This window comes from Trichoderma harzianum (genome assembly GCF_003025095.1).
Source record: "Trichoderma harzianum CBS 226.95 unplaced genomic scaffold M431scaffold_14, whole genome shotgun sequence".
Taxonomy (NCBI): Eukaryota; Fungi; Ascomycota; class Sordariomycetes; order Hypocreales; family Hypocreaceae; genus Trichoderma; species Trichoderma harzianum.
In genome coordinates, this window is record NW_020209262.1 from 482980 (window position 1) to 505053 (window position 22074).

The following is a 22074-nucleotide window of genomic DNA, read 5'->3' on the forward strand; positions in this document are numbered from 1 at the left end:
CAAAATATAAGACGACAGTAAAGACAATACAACAAAGCATACCGATCCAAGCAAGGAAACCCAAAGCTTGCGCTCCGATGATGCGCCGAAGGAGACCATGTTGAAGACATCCCCCATTCTCTCCCCCTCCAGCGCCTCTCCCTCCAGCTTCCGAAATGCCTCGAGATCCTCGCAAGATTCTGGCTCCTCTCATCCCTCGCAAGTGCCAGCTATAAGCCCCAAGCCGGCGTATCTGCGCCGCCGCCTCTCGTCGCAGTCGGTGGCAGTTTCAGTCTCGGCCTCGTCGTCGGCCCTGTCTCCTGGCCACTCTCGCCATACCGATGCTTCGAATAGCGATCTTCGATCTCCCTCTCGAGCTTCCTCGTCCTCGTCCCCGTCCCCCTCAGCGCTGCCTACGACGACGACCACTAAGATGATCGTGACGACGACGACCAATATGGGCCTCAACGACGATTCGCATGCTAGCAGGCCTTCGCCCGCCCAGGCTCAGCTCTACAATGCCCTGTCACCGAACAAGCGTCGACTCACCACTGCCTCAGTCACTCCGGAAGCTTCTTCAACACCTCCCGCAGTGGCTTCGAGCTCCGCTGCTGCCCCTCAGCCGACCGCTTCTCCCCAGACTTCGAAACGAGCCAGGCCCGAAGAACGACCTCCCATTATCTTGCCCCAGAAATATGAATTCTGTCCAGTGGAACACCTGGTCGAGCTGATCGCACACATGTTGGGAGAGTTGATTGCTACCAATGACGCCATTCGCATATCAAGCGGTGGTCTGACGCGGTTTCACTCAAGGTAAGCTTGCATGCCTCACTCTGTTAGGGGGTTTCTTATTCGTCCGTGCGTGTCTAACTCGGTATTCACCTACAGAACCCCCCCTGGCATCTCGGTCAGAGACTATCTCCATCGCCTTGCTCGGCATGCCACTCTCACACCACCCCTCCTCCTAGCAATGGTCTATTATATTGACCGACTCTGCGCCATGTACCAAGAATTCACCATAAACACACTCACCGTCCACCGATTCCTCATTACCGCTGCCACCGTTGCCGCCAAGGGCCTGTCCGACTCTTTTTGGAACAATACCACCTACGCACGGGTCGGCGGAGTGCGTGTGGCTGAGCTGAGGCTCCTCGAGCTCGAGTTTCTCTACAGAGTCGACTGGAGAATCGTGCCGAACCCGGAAATCCTGGTGGCTTACTATCAAGGCCTTGTGCAGAGAGCCCCCGGGTACGAGCTCGAATCAGATGGATCGACCGAGAACGAGGACGATGAGATTGACGATGACGATAATGAGGAAGACGTTGCGCAGCAGTAGGCATCGAAGGGGCCGCCAAATGGACACTTTTTATACCACCCCTCGAGAGCCAGGCCGATGCTGAGAAGCGGCCTTATACATCAATGATACCCATCTTTTACCCCCACAGCACCTTTATTCGTGTTGGCATATTCTTCTTTTCGTCAGCCGTCATCTCATATTGGTCTTTTTTTGCCTAATACCAAGCATCTCAGATCGCCATCTCCCTACTACTACATGCTTGCCTTGCGGGTCAACAGCCCCTTGGAAAGCAATCTGCTGCTCTATCTATCATACGTTTTGCTCGCATACACATCATTCGGATCATGGAAGGGGAAAAACATTGGGGAGAGGGGGCAACTGGCGTTATTTCTTACAGGTCTCTCAAACGGAGTATTATTGTTTTGTTTTTCGGCATTTCCTTTGTTACACTTTGCATAGTTGGATAGGAGGGCGGGCTGGCTTGGTGGATTTAGGATGAGGATAATGCATGCTCATGTATATAAATGAATCAAATATTTAAGTTACCATCTGACCTTGTGCTCGATACAAATGACATTGAACTGTGACTATGCACCAACTTGCAAGAAAAGAAGCCTTAATATAATGATAATAAAGGAGTGTTTGTCCAGCAACCCTGAAGTCAGATACTAAGGTCTTGGGTATGTTAACACATCTCATCTGTACATAGGCAAGACGGGTCCGTGTATACCAAGACTTGCTCTTAGGCTATTGCTATTTACATATAATAAAAGCCCTGTCTTGGCAGTTCCAAAAGTTGTCTTTAACATACTGTATATATAGTATATATAAAGAGGCTTCTATTAAATAGCAATAGCATGAGAGCAGGTCTTGGTGTACATGGGCCCATCCTGTTCATGTACAGATGAGGCACATCGATACACCCAGGGCCTTGGTATTCGACTTCTGGGCTGCTTATATAAGAAGTAAGGCTCCTTGATATCTGTTCTTTTAGAGAGAGACAGGGGTTACGTACCGAACGGGATAGACGAACTTGTCAATAAGTTTAAGAAGATATGGGATCAAGGCAGGCTTTTCTGGTCGAATTGATCGTGTTGAAAGTAGCAATGCTGGGAAGCAGTCTAATATAGAAGTGCGAGAGGGAAGAGTAGGGAACACATGCGAACAGGGACCCGAGCATTTTATAGTGAAAAATAAATGGGGGGCTACACAGATATATCACGAGTCAACACGCCGTTGAGTGCTGCCTAAAGCTGTTGCCAAGTTTCTTTGTTGTACAGTCTCCAGGGCTTGGTATCAGTGATACAAGGTTTCACGGTCTTTGTTCATGCCCCTCCCTGAGATGTAAGTTGCCTAGAGAATTCACAAATCAGCACGCCTTTGAACGTCACCTGCAACATATCTTTGCCACTGAGTTATTTTTGGTGCAGAACTGCAGCATTTTCTTTGTTCAGAAAGTCTCCTGGACTTGGCATCGATGACACAAGACCTCAAGGTTCTCATAGACCATCCCTTTGTTCACGCACCCCATGTTATATGTGTTCATTGTCTTGTGTTCATTACTCGCTCCTGAATTCCTGTATATAAATTCCACTTCCTCCCAGTTTGTTTCTTGAAAGACCTTGACAACTTTCCCAACAAACTCTCATTACCCAGAGTTGTCCACGACACGACGATTGTTGTGCTATAAGACATATTTATAAGGAGCACAAGTCTAGCAATCTTTGCACTGAAGAAAACTCTCTGAAAGTCAAACAACCTAAGAGAGACGGTCGATCAACTTTGGAACGTTGAGTGCCCAGCATGGAGCATGAGCCAAGTGCCCAAGGCGCTACGACCAGCGACAACCGACTTCACTCAACTAGGTCTGCGGGTGAATATCTCGTGTGTTCCTACGGATGCGCAATTATGTTCCACGTGGCCACTTCTTTAGCCAATTCTGAGCCCACTGAGCAAACCAAAAAGTATTCACATGAATTTATGGGTGGCGTAACTGACTACGAAATCTGGCTTATATTCGCGTGCGTATTCGACTTAATGTACTGGAATACAATCGGTCACCTTTTCAGACAACCCCGATGGGCGGACCAATATTTGCCTACAGTCGTATGGGCAACAGCCATCGCTGTTTTCCTGTGGGCGGATCTCATTGAAGGGGACCTCATTAAGATCCTTCAGGGTTTCCATTTGGTCGTCGATGTTTGCGCTTCAATTTGTTTCGTTATTGATAAATGTATAAACTACCTAACATCCAGGTGGTCTTCGTCAACTTTTCAACGAGTACCGAAAATGCATGTATAAGTAGGTATGTCTTTTGCTCCTTGTTTAAATACCATTGCTTTCGTCATTGGTTAGTGCTTGACATCATTAACCAACTCAACAGGCGCACTGAGACCTGGCAAGGATGATGCAGATTGCAGCTGAGATCTTAGGGGGGTCTCTCACAAATGCTAGTGGAATACGGTATTTGCTCATTTCGAGACGAAGAATTTGACAATTAGAACACTAACGGCGGGGCTATGAGCGCGCTGGGTGAGAAGAAGGGAAGTGCTACTGAATCCATAGCTCTAGGTTTACCATTTATGTCATATTGGGGCTTTTGCAAGTTATTTCAGAGTCACAATTTAATGTTGTTTATATCGAGCATAAGGTTTAAAGAGACGAAACTTGCCCCAAACTTATTCAAAATAACCGGGTGAATCAATTATCTTCTATTTAAGCCATGTGCTCGATACAAATAACATTAAATTGTAACTCCGAGATAATTTACAAAAGCACTAATATAACCATAACAAAAGAGTGTGTTTTTAGCATCTCAGTTGGATGCGTGTAGCTTGATATTCCCATCTTTAACCGGTGCTTGTCTCAATCTAACCGGCAAACCCATGTTAACTTACTGTAGTTTCCAAATGCAGAATCATTCTTCCTCCTCGCCTGCCTTTCTATCTCTTCGCGGATATCAGTCTGAGCTACCGGTGACTCTAGCTATTCGAGCCAGCCATGGTTGCGCGGACTGACTTTGATCCGACTTTTAGGTTTCGCCGTGTTCTATGTGGAATCAAGTTACTAAGATTCCAGGCCTGCGGTGCGTTCACGGTTCTTCAGTTTTACATACCACCTATAAATAGGCAAGATAGGCATATCAGCGCCTACACCAGAAGATAATTTCGTTCGAAGGTAACGGAATGTCTCTTCCGAAAAATATAGCGCTCCGGAGATAGGTAGTGGTGTATTCAAATGGGGTTTATCATATCCCAGCAGTTGCATTAAATACATGAAACAACACATCATGGAAAGGCAAAAGAATTTCCGTGGATAGTTACTGTAGTGTTTTGAATTATCAGTTAAGCAAAGCGAATAACTTCTTTACAGAATAGAATTATCTGCAGTGGGAAAAGGGGCCGCTCACCACAGTAGATGCTTGTATGAGTAGATGAGTTGAAGAAATGTAGCGAAGGCCCAAACGATCATCATTCTTGAAGCGAAGGCCAGTCAGCATATCGCGTGACAGATGGCAGGCTGAGACAAATGGACTGTACCCGTTCGTCACCAGTGGCCCCCACGAGTAGTAGTCTTGTTGGTACGCTAACAAGACGCTCAGAATGGCAATTAGAAGATTTGTCAGAGGAAGCAATTTCCACATGGCTTCTCAGCAAATGTATAGTATCACAATTAGAGTTTTGAGTTCTCGCGAGGATGAAAGCTACGTGGGGTGTGGATTCGCCAGAAGCTGTTGGGCGCAAGGAGATGTATTGTGTCTCGACCCGCTGAGGACTAAATGACAAAGGAATTAGAGAGATCCTCTTTCAGGAGTTCGCAATGAAGAAGTTGTATGGCTTAATCAATGGGTTGTTGGTCTCATTGGAGCAGTGATTCCTGTTGACGTCTGTTCTTTCATGGGGAGACAGTGCTGGGCACTGAATGCAATGAACGAACTTGCCAACCGGTTCAAGGTATCCAATTACGAAAGACGTTTCAAATTGATCAAATTGATCTCGATATACGGTTTATTCTCTTTCTTTCGGAGCAGACTGCTTTCTTCCCCAGGGTGAACTCAATAACTGATGCCGGAATCTCGCTGTCACGGATGTGTAAGGAGCAAGAGTAGGGGGGCTTTAGAATAGGCATTTTAAGCATTTTTAACAAAGAAATGGGAAGTAACACAGGGAAACTCCGAATCAACCTGCCGTTGAGTGTTGCCTGCAGCATTTCTTTGAGAGTCGAATTCGTTCGTTGCAGAATTGCAGCAATTTCTTTGTTGTCAAATCTCCAGGACTTGGCATCGCTTAACATGGCTCCAGGGTCTTTGTTCAGGCCATGAGGCATAGGTTGTACAGAGGATTTAACCAATCAACACGCCTTTGAATGCCGCTTGTAACATTTCTGTGGCTGAGTTCCTTTGTTGCAAAGCTGCAGCATTTTCTTTGTGGCAAATTCTCCTGGCCTCGGCCACACCAGGCTTCCATGTTTTTGTTCAGGCCTCGAGACACAGGTTTCACAGAGGCTAACGAATCAACAACGCCTTTGAAAGTCTTTGAAAGTCACATGCAGCATTTCTTTGTAGCGAAATCTCCAGGACTCGTCACCAGTCACACAAGCCTTTAAGGTTCTCATGTACCATCCCTTTGTCCGCGCAACGATTCTGCCTAGGTCTCTAGTCTCTATCCAACTACTCACGACTGAACTCCCATATAATCTTGATGCACCTCTTCTTCTTTCTTAACAGGAAGTTGGCAGCTCTTCTGAACAACTCGCGTTACTCAGAGCTCAACTTGCTCACAGAATAACGCTTATTCTGCTATTAAGACAAATCTAAGAATAGCACTATTCTAGCAGCTTCTGTCGACTCACAGCTGGTAAAGAAAAAAATCTAGACGTCGGTTGACGTAAGAAAGACAGGTTAGAACGCCCAAGATGGAGTACAAACTAAGTACGCAAGATGCTACAGCTAGCAACGACCGATTTCGCTCGATTAGAACTACATGTTATTATCTCGCAGCTGGATTTCTTTCCACTATTGCATTCTGCATGACTATTTCTCAGCTTACTGAGCAAGCCGTAGATGCATATTCTTGGAAGGCATATCGCGACTACATACCAGTGCGTTTATATTCATTCATCGAAGGCCTAGATGATTACGAAGTATACTTTCTATTGTGGGTGGCTACGATTTGGCTCTGCTTGCTATGTTTACGCGAACTTCTTGGAGAAACTCGATGCCATCCCGGATATGCACTTGCAATAGCAGTCGCAACAATCATCACTTTTGCCTTGTCGACGGACTTCATTCAGGGCGATCCCATCAAAATCAATCAATTCTTTATAATCATTATCTATGCTTATACTTTCATCGGTCACATCGTTGACATACACCTAAATTGGCACTCAAGGAGGGCGGTTAAAGAGGATTTGTTGGCTTCTGATAAGTGTTGAATATGTCTCAATAGGATGTCTGGACCTGGAACATTTGATCATCAGTCAATACCGTTTCTTTCGTCCTTGGTTAGAGTCTGCTATCATCAACATAACTGAATAGGCTCGCTCAAGCATGGCTAAGATGGTAACCATAGTTGCAAGCTATTATTTTCCACGTCATCCATTACTATAATTAGCTCCGAAATTGTGAATACCAGATCGTCCGTTTCTACTTCATTCAATGTTGGCCAGTAATGGTCAAACACTCGCCTAATATTTAGAAAGTAATATTCCGAGAAGATAGAAGTAAAATAAGTGATCATAAACTAAATTATCTTTTCTCCTCCTACATTACTGGTTGTCATAGATGATTGTCTTCACTGAGAATATACTTGCTTCTTATAGACTGATTTGCAATCATGTATCCGGTTTCCTGTTGCATCTTTTCGTTTCATACTGCAGGCATCACTCTATAAGCTGCATGGACGGGTGTTAGTACAGTATGTGACCAATCGTCACTCAACTACCCCAAATCTAAAACACACTAACATCCTTCAAGGGACGATATTCCTCAAGGTTTTATTCGATATCTCTTGAATTAAATTATTTACATTGTAAAACTAAGCCTCTGAGTTTATATGAAGCCGGTATCTGACATCCCTTAGACACCTATTAGTATTTCGTTAAAGAATGATTGACTTGGTCGAATACTTTGGCTCACCTGGTTAGTATTTCGTCCATGTGTATGCAGCTCATTGTCAATCTATCTCATAAAAGAAAACACAATATTTATGAAATCCTTCCAACTCCTTCCCAAGATGTCTCATCACTAATAAGAAGCCTTCATCTCTTTGTGTACCATGTATCCACTATATATACATCCACCCAGTGAACTGCTCAGAGTTGGCAGCGCTGGTTTGTCTTACAGGGCTTTTTTTTTCATCTATGAAGTAGACAGCTTCAGGGCAATAAGACAGGGCGCTGGGTTGAATTAGGATGACTGATTGACAATGACAGTAACAAACATGAGGACTTGGGGCAGTCGACCATGCTGGCCTAGCCCGCTCGTCGTGGCCCTGGGACTGGGCGAGGGAGCCCTTGCAGTTCAAGTCTTCGACGACCCTGATGCGCTGTCAAATAGATCATCGCAGCCGTGGTGGCTAGTGGAAGAAGTAAAACAGCTTCCGCGAGTGGTGACTGCAGCGCAAACACGAAGGCCAGCCATATATTCAGAGGATATAGGACCATTCGTCGTGGACTCCTATATGAAATGATAAGAAAATGCCTACGGTCACTTGACATGTAACATAAAACTAGGGCTTGAGTGGAAGGCTGACTTACTCCAAGAGGTATTGGTTGTGAATGACAGCGAGGGAGAGTCCAGTCAGTCCCCAGGACAGCAGGATTCTATCCTGAGATGAGCATAATGTGCCACAAGAGAGTTAGGGAATCACGCACCCAAAGGTCATCATTGGGGCCCAGGAGAATAGATGCTGTTGGCTCCCTGGTAGAAGGACCAGTACGGAGAGACACATGTTGGCTTGCAATAACCATCTCCACATTCTTGCTGGAGGAACCAGCACCATCCACCACCTCATTCAGGATGATCCCGTCCAGGAAAATCAGTGGGGATGGAGACAATGAGCCCTTCGATATCGCTATGGTGTACCCGTTGGCAACAATACCCGGACCCGTTGCAGTGGAATGGATGGAAAGCAAAAGTGTCGTCCAAAGGGCAGCAGATAACTCCTGGATAAATCCCAATGGCCTCTCAAAGCAGTGGCGCCGTCCAAGGGGCAGAAGATAGGTCCGAGGTGTATCCCTCCGAGCTCTTTCGAGGTGAATGACAAATGGAAAGCCTGAGGGATGGATCTTGAACAAAGAAAAAGAGGGGAATAGAACATGAGGGGAACACAGAATGGAGAGTGTAAGACTAGATATCCAGCAGTGCAGACTCTGCGTGGTAATTATATGCTGTTCTCCAAGGAATAAAAAGCAACCAATTAGCACACTAAGCGGAACAAAACTCACGAAGGGGATGGGGGATGGCCTCTCTGTATATTTCAACGCAATTTTCAAACCTATGTAGGGACTAAGGGGCGTGTTGAAGATCAAGAATTAAGGGCACTAGCACTACGGCAGCTGTCAGATGCATATCGAGAGGAGTACCACAGGGACATGCTTTGGTATTATGCCTCCAGAACCGGAATGAGAGATCATAATTCTTGAATGCGTTGTCTGCTTTGCTGGCAAGATGCAACTCAACGCTGCGCCTCGGTTGTTTATTTTCAATTTCAAGGCTTCTGAGCCTGTCGATTGACTATCATATGTCAGGGAGGATTCTGCTACGTGTACGCACTGATGTGTCAATACAGCGAGGCGGCCACTATCGTGAGTGCATATGGACGCCTTCGCAAGCTATGTTACGGAGTTCCAATCAGACCAAATTTTGGACTTCTATTTATCATATCCTAAGCTTCTCAAGCAATCGGAAACTGATAGCAAACGGAGGTGAGGCCTCTCGGCTGTGCTGCATTGCATATGTGACCGTTGGCTGCAAATTCGTGGTTACATGTGGTTGGTAGCAGTGATTTTCGGTGACACGCCTCATTAATCAGGAGTGATCCTCCAATCGGAACCAAGTAAGCAGTTGGCCGCAAAAGTTGGCCTCGCATCGGGTGGCGGCAAGGCTGTCTCCCGGATCTGGCTGTCGGCTGGGCTGTTGCGACCTGATCCCTTCCATTCTAATTCAGTCTTAGGAACCGAGCGCTTCAACAAGAAACGTATGTCTATAAAGCTAGGCAGCTGCCTATCTTCAAAGATACTGGTAATATTATCGATTGAATCAATCATGTTCTTGTAGAGAAAAACTTAAAACAAGAACGGAGGTTAGCTTCCCCAAGCTTCAGCGCAGCGCTTAATGTGTTGAGCCATATTGATGAATATGCAGCATTTCAGCTTCTACCAGATTGTGAATCTAGGTTTGATGCGAAACTACCTGAATGCAGACGGGAAAAAACGACATCATCGTTCACACATGGACCGTTGAGGAAACACCATGGACATACGAACTCTCTCAGCAAGATCTCGAGGCCGAGAGCGACCAATTCGCGATATATAAGTCTCTGGCTGCCTGCGTTTTTACAGCTGCGATGAATATTGTCACTGCTCAGCTGAGCAGGGAATCTGGAAACGAATCCTGTGGGAATATATATCCATATCCTGTAAGGCAATTGCCTCGATATTCACGTAACAATGACAGTTCTAACTGACGAGAGTATAGATGTGCGATTCACGGGCCTTGAAAGATTCCGTACGCTTACCTTTGTTCATCGGGCAGCCAACCTGGTGCGAAATATATCTCTTCCTAATAACAGTCATGACATGTCTGCACTGGGGTTGTATCTTCAGCCTCTTCAACCAACCTCGGTGGAAGACGCAATTTCTGCCTCATATCATCATGGCTACACTCATCACTCTTCTCCCTTTCGCAACGATCACTCGCGATCCAACAACTGTCTTCCTTCGGCTTCTACCCATAGTCACTGATATTTACACTTTCGCCACTGTCGCTATAGACTATGCTCGTGAAGGAAAACTTAGATTCAGGAGTTCTACCTAGGGACATGGTAGCGGAGGCGTTCCTGTATATATGCATATTGTCTTTGGTCTCAGCGTTGATCATCTTCAAGCCAAAACATTGACAACCCCCAAAAATCAATATGGGCGAGGATGCAAAGTTTGGAGTTGGGAAGGAAATTTTTTACTTGTACGGCTTTTCATGAAGTGTCAACAGTTATTCAGTGAAATCCGTACGGGTAAATTACATAGGTAGAAAGTAGATAGCTCATCAAGTTTTCCTTTTTCTAAAATGTTGGAGTAAGGTTCTCTGCATAATGGTCAGGCACTCGTCCGACATCTATAGGAAGTGGCATGGTAAATGTATATATTGTTGTGATCCGCCCGTTTACCACCTGAATGGATATCGTCGCATTTCATACCATGTCCTCTCACATGGGGAGTTAATTGTAAATGAAGAAGTAACAGAAATAATTGACACGCTATCCATGCTCAGTACTAAATACAATCAGGACGCCTCAACGGGCTATGTATGCAAGACTATATACAATTTGAAAGCCTTTTATATACTTTTGAACGTATTCTTGAAGAGAAAACAAACGGACCGGCCACATGATGAGCTACAGTCGAGCTGTGTATGCTTCATCTGACAGACAGACAAAAAAGTGTCGAAAAAGTAATCCCAAACGCCATTTATGCAAGTTAAAGGTTTGCTCTACCAAAGAAGACTTCGGGTAAAGTATCAGGCCTTTGGGAAACGTATAAGGTCTTTGGGTAACGTATAATAAAATAAAATAAAATAAAATCTTTGTGTTTTATGCGTATCTCTGCGCAGAAATGCTGTAATAGAACAAGCATCGCTATGCAAAAACGTATGTTGGTCGTTTCGAATCGCCGTATTCTATTATTCGGTTAAGAAGGTACGTATGGATAGGCGGTTCGATGTAGTTCGGCCGATGTGGGAGTATAACGCGCTAATAAAAACAGTATTAAAATGGTGATGCGGTTTGGTATCGTAGGAAAGATATGTAGAGTCGATGCGGTGCACTTGGTTGGTATTATGAGATACGTTGTTCTGATGATGGGCGGCCTGGCATCGTCACAGTATAGGAACTCGAGGTGTTCAGTTGGGGCACATCAAAGAGTACAAGCCGACGATGGGTGTTGTCACCAGTGACTGCGCCGGTAGAAGGCATTCGAAACTCGAGGCGAGGATTATGCAGACGTGTGAGTTTAGACGATCGATCCACAATCATCTCTCTAGTCGCACATTGAACGTTGAAGCAAGTTCGAACATTCGCTCGTCTTCATCAAGGTGCCATAATCAAGCCAGCCAGTATCATAAGACTCTTTTGAACTCGCAAACCTAAGCAGCCAGAGGCTATCATGGTCAACTTGGCAGTCGGCTCTGGCAGTCCTTCGGGCGCTGAAACTGGTTCGAGCGGCTTTTCATTTCCATCAAGGTGCCATAATCAAACCAACCAGGAGGAAACTACTCCTGGGTTGATATAAGACCTCGCATGGCAAAGTCCTCTGGCAGCAGCCGAGATTCTGTGGGCAGCCATGTTCGACAATGCTGACAGGCTTCGGTCTGGACTGATGGCTTTGGGGACAGCAATTATTCTTCCGGAGATGAACAATCCGATCGCATGCTGGCCAGGCCGTTTGTAAAACGTTTCTGTCAAGCCATGTGAAGCTGAGCTGGGAACATGTAAAGGGTGTGAATAAACACCAGAAAAATGTGAACGTATGGTAGAACATTCGTATCTCCAAATCGTCTGCATGCGACATGGATGAGAGCGACGCGCTGTAGCCAAGAATGCAAAGCGACGCAGACGTCGGATGTGAGCTGGACTTGGTGTTCGTGGCCCAGGAACCTATCATGACGCTGTTCGACCCAATCGTCGACTTTGCATCCGTAAGCTCGCATGGCACATGGTCTCGTAAACGTAAGATAATGTACATATCATGGGCGTTGCTGTGATGCAGGTAACGTTGAGGAGCTCTGTGTTGAACAAGAAGCCATGTGTTGACGTAAATGCGGCATCGACAGCATGCAAGCGAGTACGATCCGACGAGCTGCGGACAGTAACCGTAATCCTGAGGTTTGGGACGAGTCTCTGGTTGATTAATCAGGTTGAGGATAGTTGTTGGTAATAGTATAGGTAATAAAACAGCTGCCGCATGGCATTTGGTCGGGCCAATATAGCGAGATGATGATACAGGCGTCCCGCGGTGGAGGATACGTGCGGCGCCATATAATACCAGTATCGAGAGGCACCGGTCCAGATTTCTCTGTCCCGAATGTCATCATCCTCAATAGCCATTCGATAGCGACCGAGATCTCCAAGACACTATATCCAAGTATCTGCAAAGGCAGGGACAGTCTCATATAAGACTGCCATCATAGTATATGCAAGGTAGATGAACGTAAGCATGTGCTCCATCAAGTCAGGTAGGCGAAGGCGAAGTAGTTCAAGGAACGAGTGAATGCCATGCCGCCACATGCGCGCGGGCATAGCATATTTTGATGCCAGGCGCCGTAGTGCGGGGCTTGCTGCAGGATGCCGGCTTGCTAGGAAAAAGTCGTGCTGCTCATGAAGCAGAGTACTATGAAGAGCTATTAGTGCTGGCAGGTCGATGCTGTTGTTCAGCGCAAATCCCAGCCAGTTTTGAGGGATGAGTGCATCATCAACTTCGATGCCCTCAGGTTCATTTGGTGGGGACTGGGCGTTGTCAACCTCGATACATTTAGTTTCGACCATAACAAGTCCAGCGTATATGCTTTTGACTTGGGCGGCTAAAAGCTCCTGGTCAAAAAGAGGCGCTTCTTGGCCTTGCGTCGTCTTTTGCAATGCCATCTCGGCGTAGGCATCACACTCGCGATGTTGCTTTTCTTGCGTTTCTTCCTTGGGGGTCTTATAAGGAAGATGTGGAAATGCTTGGGCTTTTGTCAGATATTTTGCGCCGCTGGCAGCAAAAGCGCTCGGCGCATCCGTAGCCGTCGCGGCCCAGGAACTGGAATGGGAAGCCCCAAATCGTCGAGATCTGGATTTCTTCTTTGTGCTGCCATGAAAATCATGGCGGCTGTTGTGGCTAGCGGCAGAAGCAATATCACATCCGCAAGCGACGGCTGCAGCACCATCACAAACGGTAGCCACACTTGCAGCGGATACAGTATCGTCCGCTGAGGGTTCCTGCAAACGAGGATTAAGCACTGCATTTCCGCCTCCCATCGCCCGCCATAGGAATATTTTGCAGATAAACTCACTCTAGAAAATATCGCTTGTGAAGAAAGCCGAGGAAAATCCCCGTTACCCCCCAGGCGGCCAGAATTCTATCCACGTATAAGCCCATCGAGTTTGTCAAAAGCAGAAGCAATGAGGCGATGATGACTTACGCAAACGTCGCTGCCGGAGCCCAGGAAAAATGAGTCTGCTGGCTCCCCGGCAGAAGGACTAATGCTGAAAGAGAAATATTTATCTGCAGTAACCATTGTTTAAAGACCATCGCAGATATTGGTCAAGATGTCCGGATTGAATGCTACTTGGGAAATGGAACAAGAAAGACAAGGCAAGGTTACGGGAAAGGAGAAAGTTGATGAGAGAAATCACAAGAGGCAAAGCAGGCTCTGCTACTTTCCAAAGCAAATGATGAGACGGAATATGCAAGTTAGATGGAGGAGTTGCTATATGTGAGGTTAAGAGTCGATGTAAAACAAAAGCATTAGTGAGGAAGAGGGATGAGGATGAGAGACGAAACTCGAAAAGAGCTCGTTGAAGTGTGAGGAAAACGTGTTCGATATGACAAACGGAGGGAAAAGAAGGGTAAGAGGTTGATAGACAAGAGACTTAAAATGGATCAGGTATCGAAACGTAGAGGCTTTCATCGCCAACACAAGCCCCGACGGCGGAGAGATAGGAGGAGGGGGGGTGCAAGGGAGTCGGATTTCCTAAAGAGTTCGTCTTACATTAGCGTTGCCAGCCTCTCAGGGATGAGTTGGATGCACACCTTTAATACCAAGTCCGTAGCCTCTCGTCAACATGGTTCGCGCCCAGAATACAAAATGCAATGTTCAGGTAGCGCAAGGCAACCAGACGTAGCGCGGGGGCTGGGAGGCAAGGGGATTGCCTCACTCCCCCTAGTTGGATCCGATGATCCTCGTAGGCGGAAAATGAGGGGTATTCTTGAGATGCCCCGAAGAATCTTCTGCCTGTTTTTGCTTCGTAATGAGGCTCAGCGATGGAAGACACATGTTAGCTGATTCTCTCTTATTTCGCGACGTTGAGTGTGCGCTACCAAATCTTTGCGCAGTCTACTTACTTTCTGTCATCTTTGAATAAATGATTTCCAGCCTCGAAATATAACCATACACTTGAATACGTTTGTCAGGCCTATGTTGGAACGCCATGACACAGCAACCTCTTACCCATCGGCCACAAAGAATGACCAAAGCGTCGGGGCGGCACAAATCTACGCTGCGGCACAGCAGGAGGCAAATCATGATAGTCGCAGACATTCTACATGCAACACCCTGGCGGCATGGGGGTTGACGGCGGCGTTAAATATCATCCCAGAGCAGTTCGGCAAAGGATCTGAAAATAAGGGATGTTGGAGGATATATCCAGTAGGATAAGCAACCCCATACGTTCACGATATCTGCTCTGACATCTTGAGATGACGATAGACGTGTAATTCCGTGGCGGTGCGCAATCAGACGCACTTGTTTTGGTTCCAGGATAGACGATACTCTTGCGAGTTGTGTTTGTTTTTTATAGCGGCGACTACTTTCATCTACTGGAGTTGTGTTCTTCGTCTTTTCAGCCGGCCAAAGTGGAGGGACAAATATCTGTCGCAGACCTTGACGACGACATTCATCGCTCTCCTTCCATTTGCGGCGGTGATCCAAGACCCGGCCACAATCTTTCTTCGCGTTTTACCCACCGTCGTAGACGTGTGTGCTTCTGCATGCCTTGCCTTGGACTACTGTGGGCAATGACGACTTCGCATCGCGGTTGAGCTCTGTGGCTCGGAAAGGCTGGCAGCGAGTGATGGTGGATGTGATCGCAAGGAGTTCCGTGGTTCTGCATTTTTGGTTATTTTGACTTAATTAAGGATATATGTCAGTCATGTTCTTGTAATTTTGTGTAATCAGCTCTCAAAAGCACTCATGAGAGTATGTTCATTCCAGTAGCATCAACATCAATACATCTTCATACACGAATGTACTACATGAGTAGATGATTCGCTTTCCATGAGAGTGTGTTCATTCCGGTAGTATCAGCATCAATACCTCTTCATCAACGGATGTACTGCATTAGTAGATTATTCACTTTCCATGATTTGCATGGAGATTATGCGTCCGGTCTTCCATCCCACGCCGTAAAAGTAGTGTCACTTACTCTGAAACAGAGCGCTCACATCAATTACTCCAAAGAGGGCCTTTCTGCGCGTTGGCTCCAAGTCTACCAACGCTGGCCGATACTTGCCGGTCACAAGGCAGCTTCATGCCAGGCGGAAGATTTCGGTTTGCAGGGGTCTTCTTTCAAAAGGCCACGCTTGTCTGACAAAGGACCATCTCGGCAGTACTTACTGTTGCAAGAGGGTGTTCCACTTCGGTGAGACATGTTGGCCTGGTTAGAAATCATTGACTGATCGGGTTTACTTTTGTTGGTACTCAGATGCCAACAGGCTCCCCTGGGATAGATGGTTGACAGACAGCTCAAATCTGCCTTTTGGAAAAAAGGCAACCTTCCATGTCTGCGGGACACATTTGAAAGGAATCCTTGGGGCGTCGACTGATAACCAGTAAAACGACTTCGCTCACATGGTGCGACGGCGGTGGTGATGCTGGCACGTCATTTCACGCGCACTATTGGCTCTTGGTTAAGCCATATTCGCCATGGATACAGCCGCCTAGTCCAGCTGAGATGGTGTGTGCATGCAGCCACGCCACTTGGCAGGATGACGAGAAGAATGTCCGCGACCCTTTTGCCTCATGATCAGGATTTAAACGAGTAGCCCCGGTTTAGAAGCCTGCAGACACGGGACGTTGGCAGCTCCCGTTGGCGGATTGGCAGGATGTTGGAGCAAATCGTGATGGTAAACTGGCGATGAAGCTGTCAACCAGCCCTGAAAAGCTTAGGACGTCTGCATGCGCACCATTTTAGCTAGGAACACGGAGGGGGTTTGCTTTGAACGGTTGCCTTTTTCTTCTAAATGAGTTGCCTTATTTTAAATGTTCGCAGCTAGTAAAATATAAACAAAATGTGACAGAAATTCAAGGCATCCTTATCCATACAAGGTAAGTGAGATGGAATCTGTGTTTGAGGTTTGAGATGCGGTGCCTGTATGACGTCCCCCATTGTTGGGGCCCCAGCACGTGCTGCCGAAACCCACCGCTCCAAAGTACGTATTCGGCACGGAGCTTTAGCAGCACCAGCAGGTACCTTGCAATTGCTCCACCATTGCTTGCCTTATCGCAATCAAGGCCAGGTAACGACACTTGCTTGAACTCGTACTGAGCCAGACGCAACACCGCCTTCAACAACTTCTCTGCAAGTCTCCCGCAAAAGGACAGGCTCAGCCTTGTGTGGGCACTATGCGCGTCATTGCCCTCCTCTCGGCCCTGTGTGCCGCAGCTCTGGTCCAGGCCGATTTCCACACGGCGCAAATCTATGTCCAGCCCGTCGAAAACACCGAGTCGCCCAGCCTCCTCGCCGAAGTGGCATACGATCCTAGCATCAGCGGGTCTTCCTCCATCATCTCCTACGAAGCTCCTGAAATCCCGGAGTCTACACAGCTGGTCCGCGTCGGATTGTACGACGTCAAGTCTGCACGGTGGATATCTGGCACAACTGTCGCCTCGGTGGACAACTTTGGCAAGGGCTACTCGCCCAATTTAATACTCTCAGTCGATGAAAAGGGAGAGCTTCTCAGTGCTGCTCTCAAGGGCGTAAGAATCGATGCGGGTCAGACGAGAGACTTTGGCCCGCAGGCGGTGGTGCTGCCAGTGCTCAAGGGCAAGCAGCCAGAGCTGAACAAGCCAATTGTTCTATCGCCAGAGGGAAAGAAGGTTGAGGAGGTTGAGAAGACGCCCCTTCAGAAGTACGTTGTGCCTTGCATCCCCAGAATAGTAGCTTATGGTACTAACTGCACACAGATACTGGTGGGTGATTGCCATTATAGTGTTCCTGGCAGTGAGCGGAGGCGGCGGCGAGAAATAGAGCCGACAATTGACACATACATCAATCTGAATATACGCTTCCGTGATGGGATGACCGCTGGCAAGGGTTGAGCTATTGCAGTTGTTTTAGTGATCCCTGTCCTCTCACTACCATCCAGGTACATGACTATAATGCTTTTCTGTTGATACATAATACCCTAATTCAATCCGAGTACTATTGCCTGCCCATTGATCCATTTACACGTCTAGCCGGTAATTGCATTGCACTCTGGTTCATGCTTAAACGATCCAACAGCAATTATCCATCCATCTCCCTTGTTGCCTGTCCCTTGTCTCCCGATCTTGTCTGAGATGGAACCACGTGACTTGTAGGCACAAATCTCGATACGCGCTAATCCCTAAGTGGACTAGATGTGTTGTTGCGCACCCAACCTGCGTCTTTCAATTGGTGAGTTGCCTCCATGTTAAAAGAGCTCGAAGCACTAACCGATCCACCTCGAGCTCGCCCGCCCTACTTATACCTTACCAAAACACTGACCGTTCACTCTTCTCAGGAGCTCTTCATCCCTTGGTCATTTCCCAATCTTCCATCGTAACAAACCACTTTTCGCGTACTTACCTGCACCCAAAATGTCTGACGGAGTCACCAACCCTCACGGCGAGGATTCCTTTGCTGAGAGCAAGGGCAAGGGAAAGGCCGTTCAGGACGAAGTTCCTCACGACACCGCCATGGATGAGGATGACGATGAGGACGACGACGACGACGATGATGAAGATGAGGTAAGTTCATGTACCATCCACGTCCATATTGTGCCTGTCTGCAGTGCCAGGAAGCTAATTACGTTCACGGTAGAATGCTGAGCCAGGTAAATTTGCATCATCAGCTACTATTTCCCCCAACAGAGCTATGGGCCATCTAACCACTTTGAGCAGAAGAGGACGGCTTGGAAGAAATTGACCTGAACAACATTGTCGAGGGTGGCCGCCGCACTCGTGGTGCCCAGATTGACTACGCCAGGGCCGCTGAGCAGACCCCCATGGAGGACGACGACGAGGATGAGGATGACGAGGACTTCCAGCCTGCCCATGAGGACACCGAGATGGACGGTTAAGCAAGTGCACCCTTTTGACTTCCGATGCCATTGGATGACTGACAAGTCTATGATGTTAATGTTTATGGGTTCACCAAGGTTAAAAGCTCGGGTGATTGGGAGGGGAGCTGGGCATCTATCGAGGGGGGTCCCAGTATCTTAGCCGATGGGTCATGTAACGACAAAAAGGCTCTCTGTTTGCTATTTAGCTAGGCGTTAGTTGCCACCCTCTGTTGGGGGATAACAGAGACGTTGAAAATTGCACACGCCGCCATTGAGGCCGTACACGTACTGGCTGCCCGCATCGTGTTCTTGGAGCCTTGCTGTGTCCCGCCATTCCTCACGCATACCCTGGACAGATGCAGCTGAGTACCGTAGACCTGGGTTTACTATCTTATATCGAGATTACAGCCTCCAGACAAGCAGATGCTTCGTAGAGATTTAATCACTGCTGTGTATCGGGATTTGGATCATCCATCGGAAGTTCCTATTATTTGCACAATGATCCCCGTCCAAGACAAGCCACAACACGCTGGTTGGCTTTAGCCGCCACAATGGCTGGGTACGTACTCCCCCTAACCTCCAAAAAAGTTGCTAACGCCACTCTTAACAGATTATGGTCAAGACCACCTAAGCCATAAATCTGCTGCATGGAATATTCCAACTTCCTCCAAGGGGCATTTTCTTCTCGACAATAAAACGCCTTCTTCGTTTTCTTCATACAACACCCCTTTTAATTCGTCGGCTTCTTTGTTTCTTATTGTGTGGTTCTTGCTTATTCCATTCTCATCATGTCGCAAAGGTGAGTGACCTCAGATTCAACCTACCCTATTCGACCATTCCAGCCGCGGAGGCAACATTTGACGATGCGCGCGCTCGACGATTCCCACGTCGCGCCGTCGTTCTGGGAGGCAATCCGCGATGCCAGAGCACACGGCTAACCATTCTGCAACTGTAATACAGATTCGGAGCCTCGTCACTTCACCAGCGCGACTCCCGCAGCATGCTCTTTGCGGGATACAACGGCGGCGATCAGTCACAGCGAACGAGACCCAGTCCGTCTCCCTCGCCCAACGCCGGCGTAGGGGGAGGCTACGGCTACAGCAGCTATGGAGGATACTCTCCTTCAATGGGCAATGGCTACGGCGACGCCGGATCGCCCTCCAACTCCTACCGAACTGCGACGCCCAACAAGAAGGGGCAGTACAGCGACGCGGTGCTAAACGAGCTGGAGAGCCAGAACGACGAGCAGGTTTCGGGCATTCTGGGCAAAGTCAGGGTCCTCAAAGACGTAAGTCGGCGCACAACTCACGTCTCATTCGCGACAAACGGAAGCGAGATAAAAATAGGGGATGCATAAGAGTCCTGGCTAACTCAGAGCGCGCGCAAATACAGATGACGGCTGCCATCGGCGACGAAATCCGCGAATCCTCCGCCCTCGCCGAGAAGATGAACGACACCTTTGACTCGACGCGCATGCGCCTCCGCGGCACCATGAATCGCATGCTCATCATGGCCCAGCGCAGCGGCGTCAGCTGGAAGTGGTGGCTGCTCTTCTTCTTTGCCGTCGCCATGCTCTTCATATACGTCTGGCTGTTCTAAACGAACCCACCCGGAAGACACCTTGACTTATTATCTTTTTTCACTGGCCTTTCACGAAGAGATATGATAGAATGATGTTGATCTTTTCTTTCTGTTCGCTACGATGTATATTCCTTCATCATCCGGCTTTTTGCTTTTTCGGACTTATCCGAATTCTTTCTTTGCTATAACGACCGATAATTCTTGGCTGGTGGCTGCGGCGGAAACCATACGCGTTTTTGCTTCTTCTCTCTCGCCAAAAATATTTGTACAAGTTGCATCTTGGGCTGGCGTTTTGGGTGTTTGTTGTTCCTCAGTTACCTCATTTTCTCCCCCCAAATGGATACATGGGTTGCCCAGCTAGGGAGAAAAGAGGAAGAGGAGCTTGTCTTTGGCTGTGAAATAAAAGCGAGTGGTTGTTTTGTGTTTTACTCTTGATACAGGCAAAGGCTATTTATATAAATGTTTTAATATCATTATCAGGCTTACTACTAGCTGTTATTCTTCTTCTTCACATCTTGATCTGTCCCTTTATCAACGAACACTGCTTCGGTCATTTGCATTCCTTCTATGTGATATCAAAGGCATTATGCCACCAGTCTTCGTATACAGGCTGGTGCCTCATCTATTTCGTCCTTGAGAAAGGCTCTATAAAAACGGGGGGGTATCTAAGCTATGTTTCCTCTCCACACAACACCAAAATAAACCTACTTCCTCTGGCCTGGCCTTCTCCTCATCATCACCGCAGGGCTACTCTCCATCATCATGATGCTGCTCTCGTCCTGCGACAGCAGTGCACTCAGATCGATGCTTGGGCGGGGAATCGTGCGGAAGCCCATATGGCGCGGCAACGTGGGAGACGGAGGGGCTGCGAGGGGTGTAGCGCGCGCCGGCATGAAGCTGAGATCGTGTGTGTCGGTGGTATCACCTTCACCTTCTTCGTCCTCCTCTCTGGCTTCGTCCTCGTCCACATTCACGTCCACATCTTCGTCTTCATAGGTTTGCTCTCCAACTCGGGTGATGCTGCTGATATCGGCCTCAGAGTCGGTGTGCTCGTACCCGCCGTCCTCAGCCTCGGGGATATCCTCATCGAGATCGGCATCCATGTCACCAGCCATGCCATCGTCTAGATTCCCATCGTAGCCAAAGTCATCCTCGTCGAGAATCTGTTCTCGATCCTCGTCTTCCAATTCTTCACCATCGCCGTATACGCTGCCATCCGCTTCCGGGTCACCGCGGATAAGGGCTTCCCGGAACGCGTCGTCCGTCATTCTCATTCGGGCATGCTCCAATGCCTCTCGTAGAGCTTCTTCATCTGCCTCTGCTTCTCTTGCTGCCTCTTCGTCATCATCTTCATCTTCATTCTCCTCGTCTTCGTTTTCATCATCCTCGCTATCGTCGCTGCTTGGATCAAAGCCGTCGTCTGCATCTGGGATTTCGTCATCCAGATCTTGTGCCCCATCGAGCTGTACGTCATCCATCATGCCGTCATCCATCGTGCCACCACCCTCGGCTTCCGCCAGCTCCTGAGCAAGTTGCTCTCGTCGCATAGCTTCCTGGTGCTCTTCTTGTTCACGCTTCTCCTCCCGCATCTGGTGCAAGGTCTTAGGTACTCCAGGAGGTTTTAGCCAAGTGCTGCCAAAGTTCTGTACATTCATTCGGCGTCGCTGCATCTTATGCTCATCTGCGGCAAGGCGCGCAAGCTGCGTTCGCTCCAGCATCTGCCCGCGCTGACGCGAATGCGTCGGTCCATGGTGGCCATTATTCGGATCTGCATGTAGGCTATCGACAGGGCCTGGGGGGATGAAGGGATTCCTAGACGACGAGTACCACAGAGTGTGCGACTAAATCCCGAGTCAGCTAGTGGCTTTTGAGCATGGCTAATAGTCAAAGGCATTCTTACATCTCGCGGCGTAAAATCTGGGAGTGTCGCAAACATTGGAGAG

The 22074-nt window shown here is 47.9% G+C and overlaps 9 protein-coding genes across 9 annotated transcripts; 6 read left to right on the plus strand and 3 right to left on the minus strand.

The window, feature by feature from the left end:
- Nucleotides 1-97: 97 nt before the first annotated feature.
- Nucleotides 98-1315, plus strand: M431DRAFT_499291 (hypothetical protein; the record flags this gene model as incomplete). Its single annotated transcript, XM_024917782.1, has 2 exons — nt 98-792; nt 868-1315. 2 exons carry the CDS (start codon nt 98-100, stop codon nt 1313-1315), a joined length of 1143 nt encoding a protein of 380 aa, XP_024770151.1.
- A 5717-nt stretch (nt 1316-7032) lies between these two features.
- M431DRAFT_253944 (hypothetical protein) lies at nt 7033-8449 on the minus strand. Its single transcript, XM_024913813.1, has 3 exons — nt 8150-8449; nt 8033-8098; nt 7033-7401 (listed from the first exon to the last, which is right to left on the minus strand). Exons 1-3 carry the CDS (start codon nt 8287-8289, stop codon nt 7353-7355), a joined length of 255 nt encoding a protein of 84 aa, XP_024770152.1. The 5' UTR covers nt 8290-8449; the 3' UTR covers nt 7033-7352.
- A 1244-nt stretch (nt 8450-9693) lies between these two features.
- M431DRAFT_499293 (hypothetical protein) lies at nt 9694-10313 on the plus strand (the record flags this gene model as incomplete). Its single annotated transcript, XM_024917783.1, has 2 exons — nt 9694-9915; nt 9975-10313. The coding sequence occupies 2 exons, from the start codon at nt 9694-9696 to the stop codon at nt 10311-10313; spliced, it is 561 nt and encodes a 186-aa protein (XP_024770153.1).
- Nucleotides 10314-12624: 2311 nt separating this feature from the next.
- Nucleotides 12625-14041, minus strand: M431DRAFT_534096 (hypothetical protein; the record flags this gene model as incomplete). The annotated part of the gene is made up of 3 exons (XM_024920911.1): nt 13671-14041; nt 13542-13607; nt 12625-13467 (listed from the first exon to the last, which is right to left on the minus strand). Exons 1-3 carry the CDS (start codon nt 13764-13766, stop codon nt 12625-12627), a joined length of 1005 nt encoding a protein of 334 aa, XP_024770154.1. The 5' UTR covers nt 13767-14041.
- Nucleotides 14042-14518: 477 nt separating this feature from the next.
- Nucleotides 14519-15494, plus strand: M431DRAFT_512042 (hypothetical protein). The gene is made up of 2 exons (XM_024919779.1): nt 14519-14897; nt 14958-15494. The coding sequence occupies exons 1-2, from the start codon at nt 14667-14669 to the stop codon at nt 15267-15269; spliced, it is 543 nt and encodes a 180-aa protein (XP_024770155.1). The 5' UTR covers nt 14519-14666; the 3' UTR covers nt 15270-15494.
- Nucleotides 15495-16739: 1245 nt separating this feature from the next.
- On the plus strand, nt 16740-17683 carry M431DRAFT_151665 (hypothetical protein). Its single transcript, XM_024912843.1, has 2 exons — nt 16740-17377; nt 17433-17683. The coding sequence occupies exons 1-2, from the start codon at nt 16872-16874 to the stop codon at nt 17494-17496; spliced, it is 570 nt and encodes a 189-aa protein (XP_024770156.1). The 5' UTR covers nt 16740-16871; the 3' UTR covers nt 17497-17683.
- Nucleotides 17684-18086: 403 nt separating this feature from the next.
- Nucleotides 18087-18568, plus strand: M431DRAFT_499298 (hypothetical protein; the record flags this gene model as incomplete). Its single annotated transcript, XM_024917784.1, has 2 exons — nt 18087-18236; nt 18395-18568. 2 exons carry the CDS (start codon nt 18087-18089, stop codon nt 18566-18568), a joined length of 324 nt encoding a protein of 107 aa, XP_024770157.1.
- Nucleotides 18569-19338: 770 nt separating this feature from the next.
- On the plus strand, nt 19339-20149 carry M431DRAFT_9170 (hypothetical protein; the record flags this gene model as incomplete). The annotated part of the gene is made up of 3 exons (XM_024924290.1): nt 19339-19349; nt 19511-19838; nt 19943-20149. The coding sequence occupies 3 exons, from the start codon at nt 19339-19341 to the stop codon at nt 20147-20149; spliced, it is 546 nt and encodes a 181-aa protein (XP_024770158.1).
- A 686-nt stretch (nt 20150-20835) lies between these two features.
- Nucleotides 20836-22067, minus strand: M431DRAFT_485854 (hypothetical protein; the record flags this gene model as incomplete). Its single annotated transcript, XM_024916326.1, has 2 exons — nt 20836-21972; nt 22032-22067. 2 exons carry the CDS (start codon nt 22065-22067, stop codon nt 20836-20838), a joined length of 1173 nt encoding a protein of 390 aa, XP_024770159.1.
- Between the last annotated feature and the right edge of the window lie 7 nt (nt 22068-22074).

Excerpts from the sequence above, each read along its gene's own strand:
- M431DRAFT_253944 (XM_024913813.1), bottom strand. The coding sequence starts at position 8,289 with ATGAGGTGGTGGATGGTGCTGGTTCCTCCAGCAAGAATGTGGAGATGG. Across the intron at positions 8,099-8,149 it reads GCCCCAATGATGACCTTTGG|AATCCTGCTGTCCTGGGGAC; the intron begins GTGCGTGATTCC and ends ATCTCAGGATAG. Across the intron at positions 7,402-8,032 it reads CACAACCAATACCTCTTGGA|TATTCGACCAAGTCAATCAT; the intron begins GTAAGTCAGCCT and ends GGTGAGCCAAAG.
- M431DRAFT_512042 (XM_024919779.1), top strand. The coding sequence starts at position 14,667 with ATGTTGGAACGCCATGACACAGCAACCTCTTACCCATCGGCCACAAAG. Across the intron at positions 14,898-14,957 it reads GATGTTGGAGGATATATCCA|ACGTGTAATTCCGTGGCGGT; the intron begins GTAGGATAAGCA and ends AGATGACGATAG.
- M431DRAFT_151665 (XM_024912843.1), top strand. The coding sequence starts at position 16,872 with ATGCGCGTCATTGCCCTCCTCTCGGCCCTGTGTGCCGCAGCTCTGGTC. Across the intron at positions 17,378-17,432 it reads GAGAAGACGCCCCTTCAGAA|ATACTGGTGGGTGATTGCCA; the intron begins GTACGTTGTGCC and ends AACTGCACACAG.